The following is a 20,354-nucleotide window of genomic DNA, read 5'->3' as shown; positions in this document are numbered from 1 at the left end:
TATCAAATAAAAAACTGAAGGATCACAATTGATATACATATAAAAGAACTCCAATATTAATTTGTAGAAATATTTAATTGTATTTTTTTAACAAATAATTAAAAAGCTTGATTTTGAATTCAGAGATTGAATTAAGAGATTTTAGATCAGGAGGTAGTTTGTTCCATGATTGATATTTAATGGATTTATTTGTTGCTTTATCAAGTTTTATTGCTGCAAAATGAAGTAATTTTATTTTTATTATTTTAATAAAAAACTTTGTATTTATGTTTAAAGTGCGAAATTGGGGCTACTTAAACCCAAATGTCATTGTAGCAGCTTATGTTTGAAAATGATAAAATTTATTTTCCATTAACATTAAACCCCAAGTGTAATAGTATATTTAAAAAGAATTGATATATAACTGTTGTATTAACCATGCTTTTAATATCTGTTAGGTTATAAAATGTACTTAAATACTTTTAATGGTTGGTTAAAGTTAATATTATTTTGTGTATACTACATCTCATCATAACTGGTTTTACAGAAATGGTTTGTATATATAAAAGAAAATTGGGATCCAGAGCTTATATAGACTACACCAATCAAAAATTTGAGCAAACCTGTATTAATAATGAATGTGGAGCTAGGAGTTAACAATTTGCTAAAGAGCAATTTAGAATTAGTTGTTCCAGCATTAGGAGAGCTTTTCAAAGACGACGTCTTCCTATCACAATGAGGGCATCCAGTTGTCCTAATGTCTAAAGAAGAGTACTCATTCTGAAATCATTTGAATAAGGTTTCATCTTTTGGCTACCCACTGACCTCAATTGATCTTCGAATTATTGTGAAATTCTATCTAGACTGATTAAAGGGTGATGTTCAATGTTTTAATGAAAAACCTTAAATAGAAGACATTATCAGCTATCTGAGAGATTTGCTAGAAAACTCAAAAGAAAACATAAATTTTACGCTGTGTAATTTTACACTATGTAAATTTATTACTATACCTTAACCTCCCAAAAAAAAGAGACTGAAGTCCCTTTAAATACTTTTTTCTCTACAATCAACATTACTAATACCTAAGACTATGAATTAGCAAGAACAAATTTTTTTACGTTAGCATAGATATGGGAGAAAACCGAAAACATCAAACATGTCTCAAATTCAGGTCCAAGTAGGCCCAGACAACGGAATAGCAACATTAGCGACATTCATATATTGATAAATGGCAACCCTCTCACTGAGTCCTCTGTTTTACATCTTAAATTATCATTAACTACTGATACCTCATGGGAACCATATATACAATTAATTGCAAAGTTAGCATCACCTAAAGTTGCTTCTCATTATAGTGCTTGCCATTTTCTTACTCCTGATTCAATCCTCTACCTCTTCAAACCTCTTATCCATCCCTCTAAGAAATAATGTTGTCATATTTGGGCTTGCTCTTCCAATGATGCTCTTTCTTTTCTAGACAAGGTCCAAAAAAGTTTTATCTATCGTATAACTACTAACTACCATCCCACTAATCTTTTTACTATCATAAACAAAGTTTTTGAGTCCTTAATTAACAAGCACTTAATTTCTCATCGTGAATCTAATAATTTACTTTCTAATCATCAATATGAATTTTGATATTTTGGTTCTTTTGCTGATTTTTAATGGTTATAATCATTAAAAATCAGTAAAAGAACCAAAATATAATTTTAAAGACTTTTTAAACTAAAATAGTTTTTATTACATTTATTTTATAATTTATTATTAAGTATTTTTTTAAATTTATTTATACTGTTTTTATTCAACTTATCTGTTTTAAAAAGTTGTTAGTAATGTATATTTAATAGATTTTTTTAAAATAATTTTATTAATAAAATCTAACCAATAAGCAACAGTTTAATTATCCTTCTTTGATTGTTCAGTCACCAAACTATCAAAGAACTACCAAAGAGATTTGCTCAAGACCAACACTATAAAATACTTTGATATCTACCCAAAATATTATTATATCTCAAATTCAAAATTTTTTTTAAAAAAAAAAGAAGGCTTTTTTGCAAATAATAGAAAAAAAATTCATATTTTACAAACAATTCATATTTTACAAAAATTTGTTCAAGTTTTGACAAAATATTTTGAACGAATAAATCACTAGAATTTAATCAAAAAGATTTTTCGTTAAAAACTGTACACAATGAAACAATATTTAAAAATTATAAATCTATATTTGACAAGTATTTCTGTGCCCCTGCAATGATAACTCCTGCCAAGTGTATCTTTTGTCAGAGTGAATTGACAATGTGCCCTCTTAGAGCTCGTATGTCTGATTTGTTGCTTGAAACTTTGATGTTTCTTATGTAATATGTTTCGTAATGTAATAAAGACTTTTAGGCTAAATAGCCATAGTTAATGCTTATGACTTATAGTTAATGCTAATGACATATAGTTAATGCTTATGACATATAGTTAATGCATATGTATGCTTGATATACTGTTTAAGTCAGTTTTGTGGATATTGTAAACTGCAGTAATTATTTCTTCTAATAATTGTTTAACTTTATTATTACCCACTGTTTTTAATACCATTTATTCTTAAATACTATATTTAAGAATAAACGGTATTAAAAATATTTATTCTATTTATACAACTCTTAAATTTTAACTCATCGAAATAACATTTTGATAATTTAAACTCAATAACATTTCAATTATAGTTCATTAATATTTTCCATCATCAGTTGTTATGAACTCAATCCTCCATTATCAGTTGTTATGAACTCAACCCTCGATCATCAATTGTTATGACCTCAATCCTCCATCATCAGTTGTTATGAACTAAATCCTCCATCATCAGTTGTTGCTCCTTTTAAATATATGAGTCCAATAGGACTTCATATATGAGTCCAATAGGACTTCAACTTCTAGAGAAGAAATTACATTAACTTTAAAAAGGTTAATATAATTTCTTCTCTAGAAGTTGATGCATTTAACAATTAATGCGCTATTATAGTTTATAAATGACATCAATACAAAAAAGTTCTTACAAATAAATTAAACTCATGTTATAAATGTTACAATATTTATAGAGTTTAAGTTATTTGAAAGAACATTTTTGAATTGATGCCATTTATAAACTACAATAGTGCATTAATCAGACCAGTATTAAAAAAAAACAAAAACCAAAGAGCTAGAACATACTTAAAGAAAAAAAAAAAAGTGGTTAAAAACTATAAAGTATTTCGCTAATATCTCGATAAATAATTTGTTTTGGAAAGTTTAACTATTATGAAACTTATTTTTTAAGGATTATTTAAGATATGAACACAACATATTACCAGTAGCAGGGTGATCATGATGACCATATGCCACACCTGACACTAAACTTTGCAAGAAATGAAATTCAACTTAATTGCATATGTTCAGTAGTGTACTCACCTTTAATTTAAGATCATCTTTGATTTGTTTGGTTTGTTTTTAACAAATCTAACAATTCTTCAGTTTTCCAGCACTGTAGTCATATGTTTTTCACCTCATTTTTCAACTTTTGCTTCATATTTTATGTCATTTGAAATCATCTTTGTTGAATATTAGAGAGTATTTAAGATGTATGAGTAAGATTTGTCCGCTCTATGATGCTCCAAAATAATGTAATTCAATGAAATGAAAATTGATCTTCAAGAAATTAACAAGGTTGAAATGGGCTATATTCTTCATTCTACTAATGCATCCATTAATGTTGCCAATCATAAAGGTAATAAAATGAGGAAAGAAATTAATCATAGTCATAAAAAAAAAGAGTAAGATTTTGTTAATAACTGATAAGCCAACCACTGTAAGCCAAAAATCAACACTGATAGTGTATATTCGGTGTTGTGTATAAGGCAGTGTAATGTATTCACCTATCAATTTATTTTTGGATTTAGCGGAACTTGAAAGCATTACGGCTAAAAGATTACTTGATGCTTTTACTCGAATTCATTCTTATGGGATGAAAGAATAATATTTAGGAACTATTTAGTTTCTGTAGTACGTGATGGTGCAGCAGTGATGTTAGAATGCAAAAGTAGGGTTTTCAAATTAATCACCGAAAAGTTTCCTTCTGTTATACTTTGGCATTGTGCTAATCATAGACTATAACAATTAGTAGGTGATATTATTAGAGAGGTCTCAAGCATTAATAGAATCAAATCTTTTCTTGATAAGTTTTATGTTGTGTATTATGCTTCCTCCCAAAAGAGTTTCATTCATGCGCAGAATTACTTAATATTAAGCTGCTAAAATATGGTCAAATTTTAAATACTCTGGGTGTCATGTAGTTTCTGTTCAGTTTTTGTGGTATGGTATTTAAAACAGAAAATTACATCTATATAGTTTTTAATGGAGCTAGGATTTAAGTGTTATGCTCTTCAAAAATTATCAAAATTAAGTTTGGACCTCCAAGATTGCAATATCAATCTGTACAAAGCAAATTAAAAAATTAAAGCACTTGTACAAGTATTCAAAGAAAGAAGAAAAAATGGTGGTCCCTATGACTAATTTTCTTCAGTTTCTGCACAGAAACTCTGTTTTTATGGAGTTTCATTCCACAAAAAAAATTCCATAAAATGATTTGAAAAAAATGAATTCCATAACATAAAATAATTCCATAAAAGATGTTGAATTAGCTCAATGGGCATCATAGACCAAAAACAATGTGCAGAAAATAATAACACTCAGGTGACATTTGGAGAAACTGCAATAAGAAATTTGTCATTAAGATTATATTTAAATGAAAGAGGATTGATTTCAGGATTCTGTAAACACCTTGAACATAAAACATATCCTAAAAATTTAGTTCCTTTAGCACACATTTTACATACTATCCCTATTTCCTCAAGTGAGCATAAACAAGGATTTTCACAGATGAATCTGATCATCACACCAAAAGGGGTTCATTAATGACAAAAACAGTTTCACCATTGTTATTCATCAAATTAGTGAGACTGCTACTAACAAGCTTCAATTCTTCAAAAAACATTGATTTATGGTTACTTAGACACTATGAGCAAGGAAAGGAGACAAGATGATATGTCCAACAAAAATTGGAAAAAACTCTGAGATTTGTTATAGACATTAAAAGTTATGTAAAGTTTGTATCTTATATACAGTGACATAACCCTCACCACACTCACCCCCTACCCAAAACAAAAGCACTTATCATCATTCGAAAAAATGAAAAAAAAGCATTTAACATTGGATAATGGCTTCTTTTATTTGTTCCCACTATATTGGGTATGATGTGTGAGGGAGCCTACAATTAGCTATACAGATAAATTAAATTTATTTACTAATTCAATATAATTTGTGCCTCATTTTTGACATATAAAGAAGAATACAGGTGAGTTCTTGCACCTTTTTTTTAGAAAAAAAGCACTATATATATATATATATATATATATATATTTATATATATATATATATATATATATATATATATATATATATATATATATATATATATATATATATATATAGTGCTTTTTTATATGTCATTGAAATATATATATATACATATATACATTTCAACGACATCTTAATAGTACAAAAAGTCTTATATATAAAATTGAAAATACACTATTTACAGTGACATACAATTTATTTAACATGTTTAAAATTTTATTAATTTTAAGTGTAAATCTAAAAAGGCTAAAAAAAAATATCGTATAAAAAATATTCATTCCAAACTCAAACTGAATTAATCATTAGAAACCCTTATAAAAAACTATTGTAAACATAACAAAAATGATGTTAGCAATATGCAGATGTTGTTTGTATGAATGTCTGTTTTCAGGAAAAATATTAATCAATTTATTTTGAATGTTACATTGAGAACATTTCTTATTTTTTTTTATTTTTATTTTTTTGTTAATTCACCTCCCCAAGGCCCAGAAGGCCACTACAAACGAGGAGGCTACTTAATTGTGGTTATAACCCTCTCTTATTTATTATAATATTTTATATGCTTTTATATAAAAACTTTAAAAACACTGATAGCTACACTTAGTGAAATGAATGAATTTGGTTTAATAAGAACATTTATGATTGCATTCTAATGATAAATGGAAAACTCATAAAGAGAATGATTGGTGGAATGAAATACAAACATCTAGAAAATTATATTTATGTTGAGCATTTTGACAATAGCACATATATTAAATAGCAGAAAAATAATTTATAACAGCTTTTAACAGTTAAATAGGTTTAGAAATGACACTTGCTACATCTTTTTTTTTTTTAATTTCAATTTACCTTCCCAAGACTATAAAGATCAATACAATCAAGGAGGCTACATTTGTTATGGTTACAACCCTCTCTCAACTCTATAACTCCGAAACATAAACCTTGACTAACACTCTCTGCTTGCTTGGAGGGGGCATTTGAGCTTAAAAGGATCTCACTTCTGCTACAGCATGGGGCTCACAATGGCTGGTGAACTTCAATACAGAAATAACACAATTTTTTTCAGCCAATCGTTATCGCAATAATTTAGATCTTCCTATATTTATGAACAGTAATGTACTCAATGAGTCATCCACTCTTCATCTTCTAGGATTAACTCTTACATCCGATCTTTCTTGGAAACCATATATCAAATCTGTTGCAAAATTAGCATCTACTAATGTTGCATTTCTTTATCAAGCTAGACACTTTCTTACTCCTGATTCTATTCTTTATCTCTATAAATCTCAAATCCGGCCTTGTATGGAATACTGTTGCCCTTTCTCTTTTAGACAAGGTGCAAAAATGCATTGTAAACATAGTTGGACCTGCTCTTGCAGCCAACCTCCAACCATTATCACATTGTCGTAATGTTGCTTCTCTTTCAATTTTCTACAAATACTATAATGGGCACTGCTCTAAAGAGTCAGCATCTCTTGCGCCATCTACTAAAATTCATTCTCCTGTTACTTGTCATTCAATTGAGTCTCATCCTTTTTCTGTGACTGTTCCTAAGTGCTCCAAAAACGTTTATTCGTCTAGTTTTTTTCCTCGAACATCAATTCTTTGGAATTTGCTTTCTTCATCTTACTTTCCTGATTCATATAATTTGCAATCCTTTAAGTCGTCTGTCAATCATTATCTTGCTCTACAATCGTCATCTTTTCTTTTCCAGTAACTTCCAACTTTAATTGTGGATGTTTGCAGCCTTGTTGGAAGGCTTGTTGGAAGCAAAGATGTTTAAAAAAACAAAAACAAAAAAAACAACAAGGCCGCTGCGAGGAAAAACAGGTTGTGCACGGTACTACCAGGGTAGTGGTAGGGATCGAACTCGGTTTATATGAGCAAAAAAATCACCTTTATTAACAATAAACAGAATAATACAGAACATGATTTTTTATTAATTTATATTATTACAAACAGTGCTGAAGATGATCATCTAACAATTGTATATATATATATATATATATATATATATATATATATATATATGTATATATATATATATATATATATATATATATATATATATATATATATATATATATATATATATATATATATATATATATATATATATATATATATATATATATATATATATATATATATATATATATATATATATATATATATATATATAGTGTTCCATACAAGGACGGATTTGAGATTCATAGAGATAAAGAATAGAATCAGGAGTAAGAAAGTGTCTAGCTCAAAAAAGAAATGCAACATTAGTAGATATTAATTTTGCAACAGATTTGATATATGGTTTCCAAGAAAGACCGGATGTAAAAGTTAATCCTAGAAGATGAAGAGTGGATGACTCATCAAGTACATTACTGTTTATAAATATAGGAAGATCTAAATTATTGCGATAATAATTGGCTGAAAAAATTGAGTTTTATCTGAATTAAAGTTCACCAGCCACTGTGAGCCCAATGCTGTAGCAGAAGTGAGATCCTTTTCAAGCTCAAATGCCCCATCCAAGCAATCGGAAAGTGTTGACTTCTAATCATGACAAGAATAAATGGTAGAATCACCAGCAAACAATGCCACCTTAGATGTGAGAATATCTGGAAGATTGTTAAAGTAAATTAAAAAGAGTATAGGGCCAAGAATAGAACCTTGAGGAATCCCTGAAGTTACGGAATATGAAAAAGAGTGCTGTCCGTGGAGGACAACTTTTATACTAAGATTGGAAAGGAAGAATTCAATAGTCTTAAAGATGTTACCAGATACACTATAAGAAGAAAGCTTATGAAAAAGACCAGCATGCCAAACTTTATCAAAAAGTTTAGAAAGTCAAGAGCAATGGCCTTAACATCTCCACCTTTATCTCATGCACAATAAAACCTATCGGTTATTACTGTTAGCAAATCAGCTGTAGAACAAAAAGATATTAGATTAAAGATTAAAGATTAAGTATTTTTTAATTAAAAATTCAAAAACCTTGCTTATGATAGAAAGAAGACTAATGAGATGGTAGTTAGACAAATCAGATTGCTCTCCAGAATTTTTGAAAATAAGGATAACAGATGCCGCTTTCCAGCAGGATGAAAACAAGATTCTGATTAGCACTTGTTAAATAATTTTGAAAGTATTGATGACAGCACCAGAGAACACTTCTGCAAGACTATAACAGGTATGATGTCCAAACCACAAGTTGTAGAAGAGTCTAAGTAGGATATCACTTTAGATATAGAAACTGGAGTGGTGCATATATCAAGCAATGGATCAACCTGTTTGATGGCTAATTCAAAGTCTGAACCATACAAGAGAGGTGGAATAACAGATTTGCCCATATTAGAAGTCACAAGAGCCCAATTTTTGTGATCAAAAACAAGATTTCATGATCTGAGAATAGCGGGCTTTGGCATTAGACAAAACTTTTTTACAATGATTTATAGCAGTAATAAACAGACATTTGTTTTCTGGAGAATTTCCATATCTATAAGCTTTGCTTATAGATATGGAAGTAACGGTTTCGATTGGCAATCGCAGCAGCACAGTGTGAGGAAAACCATGGAGGAGAGTGAGGCTTAACTTGGAATCGTCGAAAGAGAACAAAAGGTTCTATGCCAGCCTGAATCCACGAAGTTATGTAAGCAGCACATTTGTTGACAGGAAGACAAAAGATTTCTACCCAAGAGCCATCACAAAGAAAATCACGGATAGAATCCCAATCAGCTTTACTGTAGTTGTAAGAGGTAAGATAATAGGGGGATTCAGGTGATGAAGAAGAATAAGATATTAGTTTTAGAGAGATCAAATTGTGATCAGAAGCACCTAGGGGTAAATGTGGAGAAACTGAGCACTGACTAAGATCAGAAAAAAGACATAAGTCGAGTAGAGAAGATGAATAATTCAGGTTGTCTGGAAAGCAAGTTGGAAAGTTGACTATTTGAGCTAGGAATTGAGAAAGGCAAAAGTTGTGGGCTTTAACGCCTGCAGAGTCACTGACACTAGAGCCAAGCCGCTCAGTGTGATGTGTGTGTATATAAATATATATATATATATATATATATATATATATATATATATATATATATATATATATATATATATATATATATATATATATATATATATATATATATATATATATATTATATATATATATATATATATATATATATATATATATATATATATATATATATATATATATATATATATATGTATATATATACATACATATATATGCACATACATACATATATATATACATATTTTCAGCCCTCAGAATGAGGGTCAGCATTCGGCAACGCCGACCAAACTGCCATCCTAAAAGTGTTTGAGATTGTCAAAAAATTGCCAACCTTGTTTCAATATTTCATGGTAAGTATCAAATTTGTATCAAATTTTTTTTGCCAACCTGATGTCGACCTCTAAAAGATTGAAGTCATCATCAAGACCTCATTTTTCCTAATTCTGAGGGTAGTGTATATATATATATATATATATATATATATATATATATATATATATATATATATATATATATATATATATATAAGCATATATATATAAATAATAAATATATATATATATATACATATATATATATATATATATATATATATATATATATATATATATATATATATATATATATATATATATATATATATATATATATATATATACACACACAGTGAACGTGATGAATAAAATCGCCCAGCGCGATATTTCCCCCTCGTAATACTGAATCACTAAAGCAAAGGAATCTTATGTTTTTACAAAGTGTTGTGGAGTAAAACTTTTGAATTATCAAAATTCAATCAATTTTTATTTTTTAATATAAATTTTCTATTCTCAAAAGGATAAAACGTTTTGAAATTAGTAAACATTTTATTTTATCTGTAAGCAGTTATGACTTCATAACTTTCCATTCATTGATTGTAGTTAGCAGAAAACTGCTTTGTAATTTAAACTGAATGCGTGATTTAATTATTATCAAGTTAATAATTTTTTATAAACTTGATTAAACACTTAATATATAATAGACTTATAGGAATATAATATACATTAGAATAAGCAAATTTATACAAATTTAAAACATAAATAACTTATACACTGACGTATATTTCATGGGTTTATGAAATTAGTGGCATTACATTTTTTCTTTGGTTGTTTGTAAGCACGCTTCCAAAAGTTTCAATTCAAAGTTATATAACAAATATATATTTGTTTATGTATTGTTTATTAAAACTTTTTTTTTTTAATTTTTATTTTTGTATATTATTTACCTTCAACATTTTTAATAACTAGACTTTAATATATGCTTCAACCAATTCAAAACCAATTCAAAGATATCAATAAAAATATTTATTAAGTTATATTTGACAAAAAATATTTGATATTCCAACATTTTGATGTTTTTGAATTTTAAATATTAGTCATTAATTAATAGAATGTGATTGAACCTGTAAGAAATTCAAGCTATAAGTAAAGTTTTAGTTTGATAAATTTTTTATGCTAGATATATTATTTATAATTTATGCTAGATATATTTATTTATAAGATATTTATAAATATTACGCTAGATATTTATTTTTAATTCAAGTTTGGAAATTTCATTGAAGTGTTGCAAGTTTTGATATTTTATTACATGGACTTTAATGCAATTCAAAGTAAAAATTCTAGTTAAGCGAAGTTTATTGTCAAATGGACCCTTAAAAACTGTACGAGTTAGCATATGGTTCAAACCACAGTACGATTAAGCGGATAATATGATTAAGTTCAACTGGAATTTAACAAAAAAACATGCTGAATTTAGCTTTCAAATAGAAAAAATAAATCATTTTTTAATTTGAACTTATGCTGCACATATTAAAATGAAAGTACGCCACAAATAAATTGTGCATGACATACTTTATTACTAATATAACTTTTTTATTTAACAATATGCAAACTCTAATCTTTAAACATATATTGAATTCAGAAAAAAAATTTTACTTAAAATATTTTAATAAATATATTAAAAAATTTTTACTGAAAATATTAAAATCAACTTATAATTTTTTCTCTCGCAAGTTCATCAGACAAGATTTTTTACTCTTATAACAAAATTAGCGAGCGCTATTTGCTGTGCCTGGAAGGCCATTTATGGGTGTGTTTCACGTGCGCAGAATGATTGCTCCTGCTTCACCACAAGGCCTGATATTTATATATATATATATATATATATATATATATATATATATATATATATATATATATATATAAAAAAAAAAAAAAAAAAAAAAAAAATAATAAAATAAATATATATATATATATTTATATGTATATATATATATATATATATTTATATGTATATATATATTTATATGTATATATATATATATATGTATAAGAAGCGAGGCTAAGTACATAAAGGTATATATATATATATATATATATATATATATATATATATATATTAATTGATGACAATTTATGAAAAATGCAGTACATGCATCAATTGATGGCTTTGGTAGGTACTATCTAAATATTATTAAGATTTATTACAACAACTTACCAGCGTTTTCTTTTTTTCTGGTCCCTGACATTATTTGTTCCAGCATAGTCATTGGAGCATTCTTTTTTTGCGTTGAAACTTTGCCAGCATTCAGTAAATTATCTAGAGCTTTTGTTGCTTTTTCAGAAGGAATGACATCTTCTGAAGAACTTTGTTTTTTAACTGGTTTGCTTAGTACTTCTTTATCACTCATTTCTAATGATAATAAATACATTTTTTTGCATAATACCATTTTCCTATTTATATATGACATTATATAAGAGTTTATGCAACTTTTTTTAATTGAATGCCTTTTGTAACAATAACCAGTTTTTAGATAAAGAATAAATAGATAAAAAAGTTAAAATTTAACACAAAAAAAAATTAATAACTGTTGCACTTCTAGACAGCAATAAACTTTAAAAAAAATAAAAATGTACCTGGAAGTTCATCATCTCCAAATATGTCATCATTTATAATTTTTTTTGTAGTAGGTCTGCCTAGATTTTTAGTAGAATTACCAACAGCTAGTAAAAGTAAAGAAAAATAAAAACATAACATACTATGTAATTAACATAAATAACAAACTAAAGTCTTTGCATCATTGCAAAAACAACTCTCCTGTTCTTTAAAAACAGTAAAGGTTTTGCAGATGAATAGAACATACACCAAAAAAATGCTGAACAAATGGTTGCAGCTTTTATATGCACCTAAGAGCGCAAGATATATTTTCACTAGCCTATCATATGAACAACTTTTTAAAATTGGTTTTCATAAAAGATCATTTGAAATTATCGATTTGAAATACTTTAGCCTATGCTTACAAAGACTTAAGACAATCTTCATCAAAAAAATATTAAAACTTTTTCATGCTCAAAAAAATGCTTTTTCTTATTATTTTTTTTCTTTAAACAGTATTACTTTGCGATTCTCTTTTGTATTGTTGACTTATTATAACTTACAGTTTTTATTCTGTCAACAGTTTTTTGTTCTCTAGCTCTTTTCTTTAACACTTTTCTTTACATCTCAGTAACACCAGACTGAAACAATTTTTACTTTTACATTTATTTACATTTCATCTGACTTGAACAATTTAAACTGCCGTGAAAAGGTAGTTAGAGTACTGGCTTTTTATTCAGAGTTAAAAAAAACCTGATATTCAATGCCAACTCTAGCCATATATGCAACAATAATATGATTAATAAGAATATATAATAAAGGCTGCACAAAACATCTTGTTAAAAACATTAATAAAAAAGACCGCACTAAATGTCTTGTTAAAAAAATAAATAAAAAAAGGCCTCATAAAACTTTTTGTTAAAAGCTAAATAAATAATCTTTTTATTAACTAAAACTCACCTGAATCAAGTTGTTTTTTTTCATACAGAGACTTGTTTTCCTTAGTATCCTTGTTTTCACTAGTATCAATTTTTTCTGATGGCATGTCATTATCATTAATTGGAAAAGTAATTTGTGAGTTTCTCCGAGAACCAATTGGTTTAGTAATTGTTTCATTGGTTGATTTAGCCTTTGTCTCATTGGTTGATGAAATTTTTTGACTATGACTAGGAGCTAGGTATTGAAATGAACTTATAAATAAATATACTAAACAAAATATTCATTAAAGAAAAACTTACATAAAACTTATAAATAAATATACTAAACAAAATATTCATAAATAAAAAACTTATATAAAACTTATACGCATTTCATAAAATATATAAAACATATATAAATTATATAAATATATAACGGGTGATGCATAAGTTATTGGACAAATTTTTATTCAATTTTCTAATTAAACAATCATGTGGTTTGACCTAGGGTTGAGCTTTTACAGATTTTTAAATTTACCGGTAAAACGGTAAAAAAATCAAAATTTACCGGTAAAATCGATAAAAAAAAAAGAAGGCATAAACAGAAGACCATAAAATGCAGTAATAAGTAAATAAAACACATTAATGTTAGTTTTGAGATTTATTTTTGGATAAAAAATGAGCTTTGAGAAAACAAAGTGTATCAAGTAAGTCGTCACTCATTCTGGATCGAATTTTTGTCACAAATAATCCAGCGGCAGAAAAGGCTCGCTCAGATTTGACACTTGTTGGTGGGATGGTTTCTAGTGCATTGAACAAAAGTTCAAGGTTTGCAGTTCTCTTTCTGGTCGCTTCATAGACCAACATTTCTTTTGAAATGGCCTTGAACTCGTCGTTTGAATTGTGTCGCTGTTTTTTGGCCAAATGCTGAATTGCTTCCTCGAGTTCCTCTTCAAGAGAAAGTGGATTTTCGTCAAGAGTTTCTGAGCCATGCACTTCTTGAATAAACTCCAGGTCATCTGGATTTGTTGGAAAAAGCCTTGACAGCAAGTTTTTGTCAGTCTTTTGAAGTACAGACTTCGGAGGCATATTGAAAACTTTATGCTCTTCAATGTCGGACAAGCATTCTGGATTGGAAAGATATCTGTACAAGCTTACAAGATTGCTCTGCCTTCTCTCTTCAAAACGTCTTAAAATTGCACTCTTCATTGCAATGCAAAGAGGTAAAACTTGTTGTTTCAGCCTGTTCACAAGAAACTTGAAAATTCCTTCAGCAGTAAGAAGAGTTGCATTTTGTCGACAAAGTGCTTCTGCTGCTAATTTGACTGGTTCAAGAGCAGCAACAATGTCGGATAAAATGTCTTCTTCATCATCACTGCAAATCAAATGTGGAGAAATGTCCTTCAATACTTTTCTGATTGAATATTTGACTTTGAGGAACTGTTGAATCATTGACAGCAGACTGTTCCATCTTGTTCTGCAGTCAAGGATAAGTGAAACCTCTTTTCCGTGCTCTTTCTTAATCACTTCTTGAAGGACATCATTTTTGACGGGCGATTTTCGAAATAACTTGACAATTTTTCTGACTTTTGTGATGACAGATTGCAAGTGAACTTTCACTTTCGGAATGGGAATGTTTTCATCCATGGCAGCACCAAGAAAACTGACTTCGGTGTCAGATTCAGATTTGTCACTGCTGACTTTAGTCGTCGTCGCTTGTTTCTTCAAATGAGTTTTGTTGGATTTGTTGAGAAGGCTTCTCGTACAGCACTTCTTGAATGGCCAAGTGCATTCTGTAGGTATAACAAGTTTGATGCTCGGTTGGAACCAGTTTTCCGAACTTAACCATCATGGAAGCTCCGTCAGTAACTGAGCAGACAATGCTGTCGCCTAGTTTCAACCCAAATTCTGCCACTTTTTCAGTGACAACAGCTGCAGCTTTTTCAGCCGGCAGAGATCCGGAAATTCGAGTCAAGCCCAGATTCCAGTGATTGTTTTTTTGATGAATATTAATATTCATGTACCTTCGATTTTTCAAAGAAGTGTACTCATCTAGTGTAATTGAAAAGCGTTTTCCCATTGTCACTAAAGAATTGAAAGTGTTTTTAAGGTCATCCCTTACGCCATTTGCAAACTTTTTAACTGACTGGATTGCTTGTTTGTGATTTTTTGTTAAATCATAACCTTTTTCAGACATTGCAGATCGAATGAAAGAGCTGTTAACAATGGCATTGAAACTAAATCCATCCAGTGCTGTAAGTCTTAAAATTACTTCTTCAATTGATTGCTTTCGAAAAAAAGTTGAAATCTTAGGCCTTTTTGATTGTGATGCAGCTTTTGGTGTCACTTTTTCCTGTGTTTCCTTTTGATTCCATGTTTCTTGTCTAAGTGATACCACATTTCAGTTGTGGAACTTGTGTATTGACTTGTATTTCCACAAATTTTGCAAGTAACTGTTTTCCCTTTGTTTAAGGTGTAGTGTTTCCAAGCATCCAACATTTTGCCAAAACGCAAATCAAATTTAGTGATAAAGACCACAATAAATATGAATGATGAAGACTTTGCAATGACATCGCAAATGGCGGTCGCTTTTTTGTAACGGTAAAAAAGAAAGAAAAAAGAATCATCTAGAAAAAAACAAAAACTATTAAAAGTAAAAAAGAAAAATATATATATATATTAAAGAATAAATGAAAGCATTAACAAAATTAAGCCAAAAGAAAAAAAAAAAAAAAAAAAGTCAATCAAATACAACAAAAAGATACCTTTAAATTAAAATGTATGAAAAAAAAAAGAAGTTAAACGCTAAACAAAGTTAAGAAAAATAGGGAACATTTTTATAAATTCGAAAAGTCGAAGATGTAACAAAAATATATACTTTTTAAAATTTATTTCTATGTTTAAATGTTGTGTAATTTTATTTTTTCTGTGATTTTGTCCCTATTTTTATGTTTTTTAATATCATGATATGTTTTGCTTTGTGTGTGTGTGTTTGTATTGTGTTTTAATGTTCCTGATTTTCTCATTTGTTGACTTTTCCTATACATTTTTACCCACCTAATCTATTTTTATCTGTTAGTTGGAGATTTTAATTATTTTATATTAGAGTGTGACGTGTTTATTTTAGGTTTTTTGAATTATTATTGTAACAATTGTATTCTAGTATTGATTATAGTTGTTAGTATTATTATTATTTTTATTTTTTATATTCAGTCTAGTTTTTCTTTATTTTTTTGTTGTTGTTGTTGTTGTTTATTATAATTTTTTGTATCTAAAAAATCTCCTCGGATGTACTTATTCTTTATTTTACTTTTTATATATGTTAAGTATTTAAAACTATTTAATTCTTTCTGTTTATTTTAGTTAATTGGTTTTATTTAGTGTAAATTTATAAATATTATACTCAATATATTATTTTTTATGATTATAGTGTTATCATTATTATTAATTCATTGTTCATCATTTTTATTATTATTTGTGTTAAAAAATATTTTTTTTATATCAACTTATAGGTATTTACTTAATATTAGTTTTATAACTATTTGTAAATGACCGTGGATGTAATATCGTTTTCCAAAATACATTGATTGATAAATAAGTCACAAGAAAGTAAAAACGTTTTTCTTAAAGTGTTTAGACAAAACTAAACCAACAAAATCACTTTTCAAGCATAACAAACAACAGCTTTATTGACAGGAAAATGAAAATTAAATTTTTAATTAAATTTTTAATTTATTGGTTGAGCCATTTCAAGCATTCTAAAACATTTTCAAGCATCCTTCAACGTTATTAAAAAAACAATATTTGCCGAAATTTACCAACATCATTTTACCGGTAAATCGGTAAAACAATTTTACCGATTTACTGGTAAATTTTCGGTAAAAGCTCAACCCTAGTTTGACCCATATGCATGAAAAATCTATGAAAAGTTAGATTTATTAAACAAATTTATTAAAAATGAGTTTGAATGCAGCAGAATTTTATTCATTTTAAAAATGTCTCACATTTTTTTTTAAATAATCATAAAAAAAAAAAAAAAGTGAAACAGTAAACCATTTCAAAAATGAAGAAACAGCACAGCATAAAATTTATGATAACTTAAAAATATTTTCATATAAGAAGAAACTGATTTTTATTAAAAGATAGATATCTTATTTTAGATAAAAATCCTCATAGTTTTACCTTTATTTAATGATAAGATATTAAAGTTTTTGTTTAGTCCAATAACATAGGAATCACTCATTAAATATACTTATTATATTGAAACAATGAATGGTTAATAATACAAAAAATAATAGCTAATATATACATTTTTATAATAACTTTTAATTAATAAGTTTTTCATTGAGCAAATATCACAATTGTTGTACTTATATAACTTGAAATATGTGTATTACTTATACAACTATATGTAATTACTTACATAATCTGAAATATGTATATTACTTATACAATTATATGCAACTTTTTAATCCATTTATTCAATCAAAAATTGAAAAATTACAAATTTTTAATAATTTTACAAAGTTAGGTTAGGTGTCACTCATATAGTTAAAAACTTGTCATTGGAGTGACACCTAAATAAAATAAACAAATTAAAAAAAAAAAAATCAACAGCAATATTAATATATTAAAAGCAAGTATAAATTAAATTAATAATAAAAAAAAATTATTAAGCTATAATTAATTAAATAATAAGACAAAAAAATACAAAAATACTCAATTAATAACAACAATAAACAAATATAAAAATAATTTTGCAACAACAGCACAAATAATAACAAACATTATGCAAGCAAAAAAAGAAAAACAGGAAAACTACAAAACGAAAAGGTAAACACAAAAACTTATAAAATAAAATTAAAACAAAAAATCTTTTGTTATTTTTGGCAAAAAAGAAAGGCGCGGAAAAATTGGTAGCAATTTATTCTTATGTTTTAATTAGTTCTTTTTATTACTATTTCAAACATTTTTCAAACTTTTTTTCTTTTCATTTGGTACTTTGCTTTTAATTGATTTTTTTTTTTTTGTTATATTAAATCTATTTGTTTGTTTTGTTCTTTTATTAGTTACTTGTTTTATTTTGTACTTAATTTTTTTGTTGGTTTATAGCTTTCAATATTGTTCTCATTTTACTTTATTTTTAATTAATCTTTTTTATTCTTTAAAACAATTTCCATCGTTTTTTTTTTAATATATAATTTGAAATATCTATATTGCTTATACAATTATATGTAATTAATTATATAATTTGAAATATACAACTTACATAAAATTGAATCTGATTGTTGAGCTTGATTAGCCTCGCTTTTTTCTTTTTTTTTATTAGTAAATAATTTCAAAGATTCATCATCAGAAACCAAATCTGCAAGCGGATTATTCAAATCGTAAGCTAAAATTTAACAAAATCCTTTTATCATTTTGAAATCTCCAATAAAATAATTTTTTAATGATTTTTCAAAATTATTTTAATTCTGTTTCCCACTTCTACATCTTTTGGAATTTTAGTGGTCCATAAATAAAAAAAATTAAATAAAATAAATAAAATAATGGAACAAAAAAGAGCATAGTCAAAAAAATTGCCTTTTTAAAAACTTATTGGTGGATCATGACCATCATGACCATCATGATCATCATGATCATGATCATCATCAAGATGATGATTACAATCATCATCAAGATGATGATTACAATCATTATCATCACGATCATCATCATAATCATCATCATTTTCATCACTATCTTCATCAACATCATCTGACATCATCATCACACTAATTATTTTCAGCCCTAATCTAAAACCACAACTTGATTTTCTGACCCTAATGTCTCAAGTCAACTTGATCACTGTCGATTGATTGCAGATGCTTATTAACCAAAATCATTTAAGTTTTTAAATATTTTTATTAAACTTTACTGAAATTAAAAATATACTTTACAAAAGAAAACTTTACTGAAATTAGAAATATACACTAAAGCTCTAAAGAACTTGTCAAGATTCTCAAAAACTTTAAAAAATAAAATTAAAAAACTTGCGTGCTTCTGCCACTTTGGCTTTACTTTTTAAGTTTTTCTCATTTTTTGCAGCATCAGTATTGTTCACTAAAGAAATTTATAGAAACTAACGAATAACTTAAATGCATTTTATAAATCATAAATATGTAATTTATCTACAGCGTTGTTTATGTAATTTACCTCACATTGTTGTTTATGTAATTTACCTTCTCACAATGTAACAGTGTTGTTTATGCAATATACCTTCTTACATTGTGAACAGTGTTGATTATGGCATTAAAAATGAAGTAAAAAAAAAGTTTTGATTTTAAAACAACAATAACAAGTGTTTTTTTTTGTAACCAGTTTAAACCTTTAATATATATTAGCTGATTGGACCTATAAAAATACGGTCTTTGTAAGTTTATTCCACACCAACCTTTTCTATACTTTTTCCTTATATACATTCTAGCCTTCCGGACCTGTAAAATATGGGTCTTTATCAAACCTACTCTTTCTCCTTGTTTTAAATAAAAAATGCTTAAAACAATAGCCTAATGTGAACTTGACGTCATAAAACAACAGCCTAATGTGAACTTGACGTCATAAAACAATAGCCTAATGTGAACTTGACGTCATAAAACAATAGCCTAATGTGAACTTGACGTCATAAAATTCTTTTTATTTTTGAAAGACATTAACTTTTTTAAATTACTGCAATAATATTAATTACTGCAAAACAAGTTAAATATTATTTAACTTCTTTTTTATTATTACTTTTAGCTGATGTTTATTTTCTTTTATTCTTTTTTTAGTATTAAATAATTAAATTTAATATTACATTTTTAAAAATGTTTGATATTAACAAATTTCTTCCTTTTTTCGACATTTGCATAAATGAATTAAAATATGTTCAATTTTTGAATTTTTAAATGATCATTTCTCAAATTTCTAATTGCAGCTTTGCAACTACAAATGATTTTTTATAAAAAAAAAAATTAGAGAGTAACAAATAAAAAAATTACGTTCATTTATTTATTTTATTTTATTAAAAGCTTATTATTTTATTAACAATTTTGTTGTGAAAG

At 27.0% G+C, this 20,354-nt stretch overlaps 1 protein-coding gene across 6 annotated transcripts in view; it reads right to left on the bottom strand.

Annotated features, from left to right (window-relative positions):
- LOC100212967 (fas-binding factor 1) overlaps positions 1–20,354 on the bottom strand; it is a 67,948-nt gene that overhangs the window by 18,114 nt on the left and 29,480 nt on the right. For 2 of the 6 annotated variants that reach the window (XM_065803404.1, XM_065803407.1), the window contains exons 9-13: positions 19,309–19,374; positions 18,542–18,664; positions 13,316–13,528; positions 12,397–12,483; positions 11,978–12,172 (exon numbers count right to left, since the gene is read on the bottom strand). In XM_065803404.1, the coding sequence (XP_065659476.1) occupies positions 11,978–12,172; positions 12,397–12,483; positions 13,316–13,528; positions 18,542–18,664; positions 19,309–19,374 (684 nt within the window). The remainder of the gene's footprint in view (positions 1–11,977; positions 12,173–12,396; positions 12,484–13,315; positions 13,529–18,541; positions 18,665–19,308; positions 19,375–20,354) is intronic. The other 4 variants (XM_065803405.1, XM_065803408.1, XM_065803406.1 and 1 more) reach the window with 2 other exon arrangements.

This window comes from Hydra vulgaris, chromosome 08, assembly GCF_038396675.1.
Source record: "Hydra vulgaris chromosome 08, alternate assembly HydraT2T_AEP".
In the NCBI taxonomy this organism is placed as follows: domain Eukaryota; kingdom Metazoa; phylum Cnidaria; class Hydrozoa; order Anthoathecata; family Hydridae; genus Hydra; species Hydra vulgaris.
Note: the sequence above shows the minus strand (reverse complement) of the source record. Positions and strands in the feature narration are given on the sequence as shown.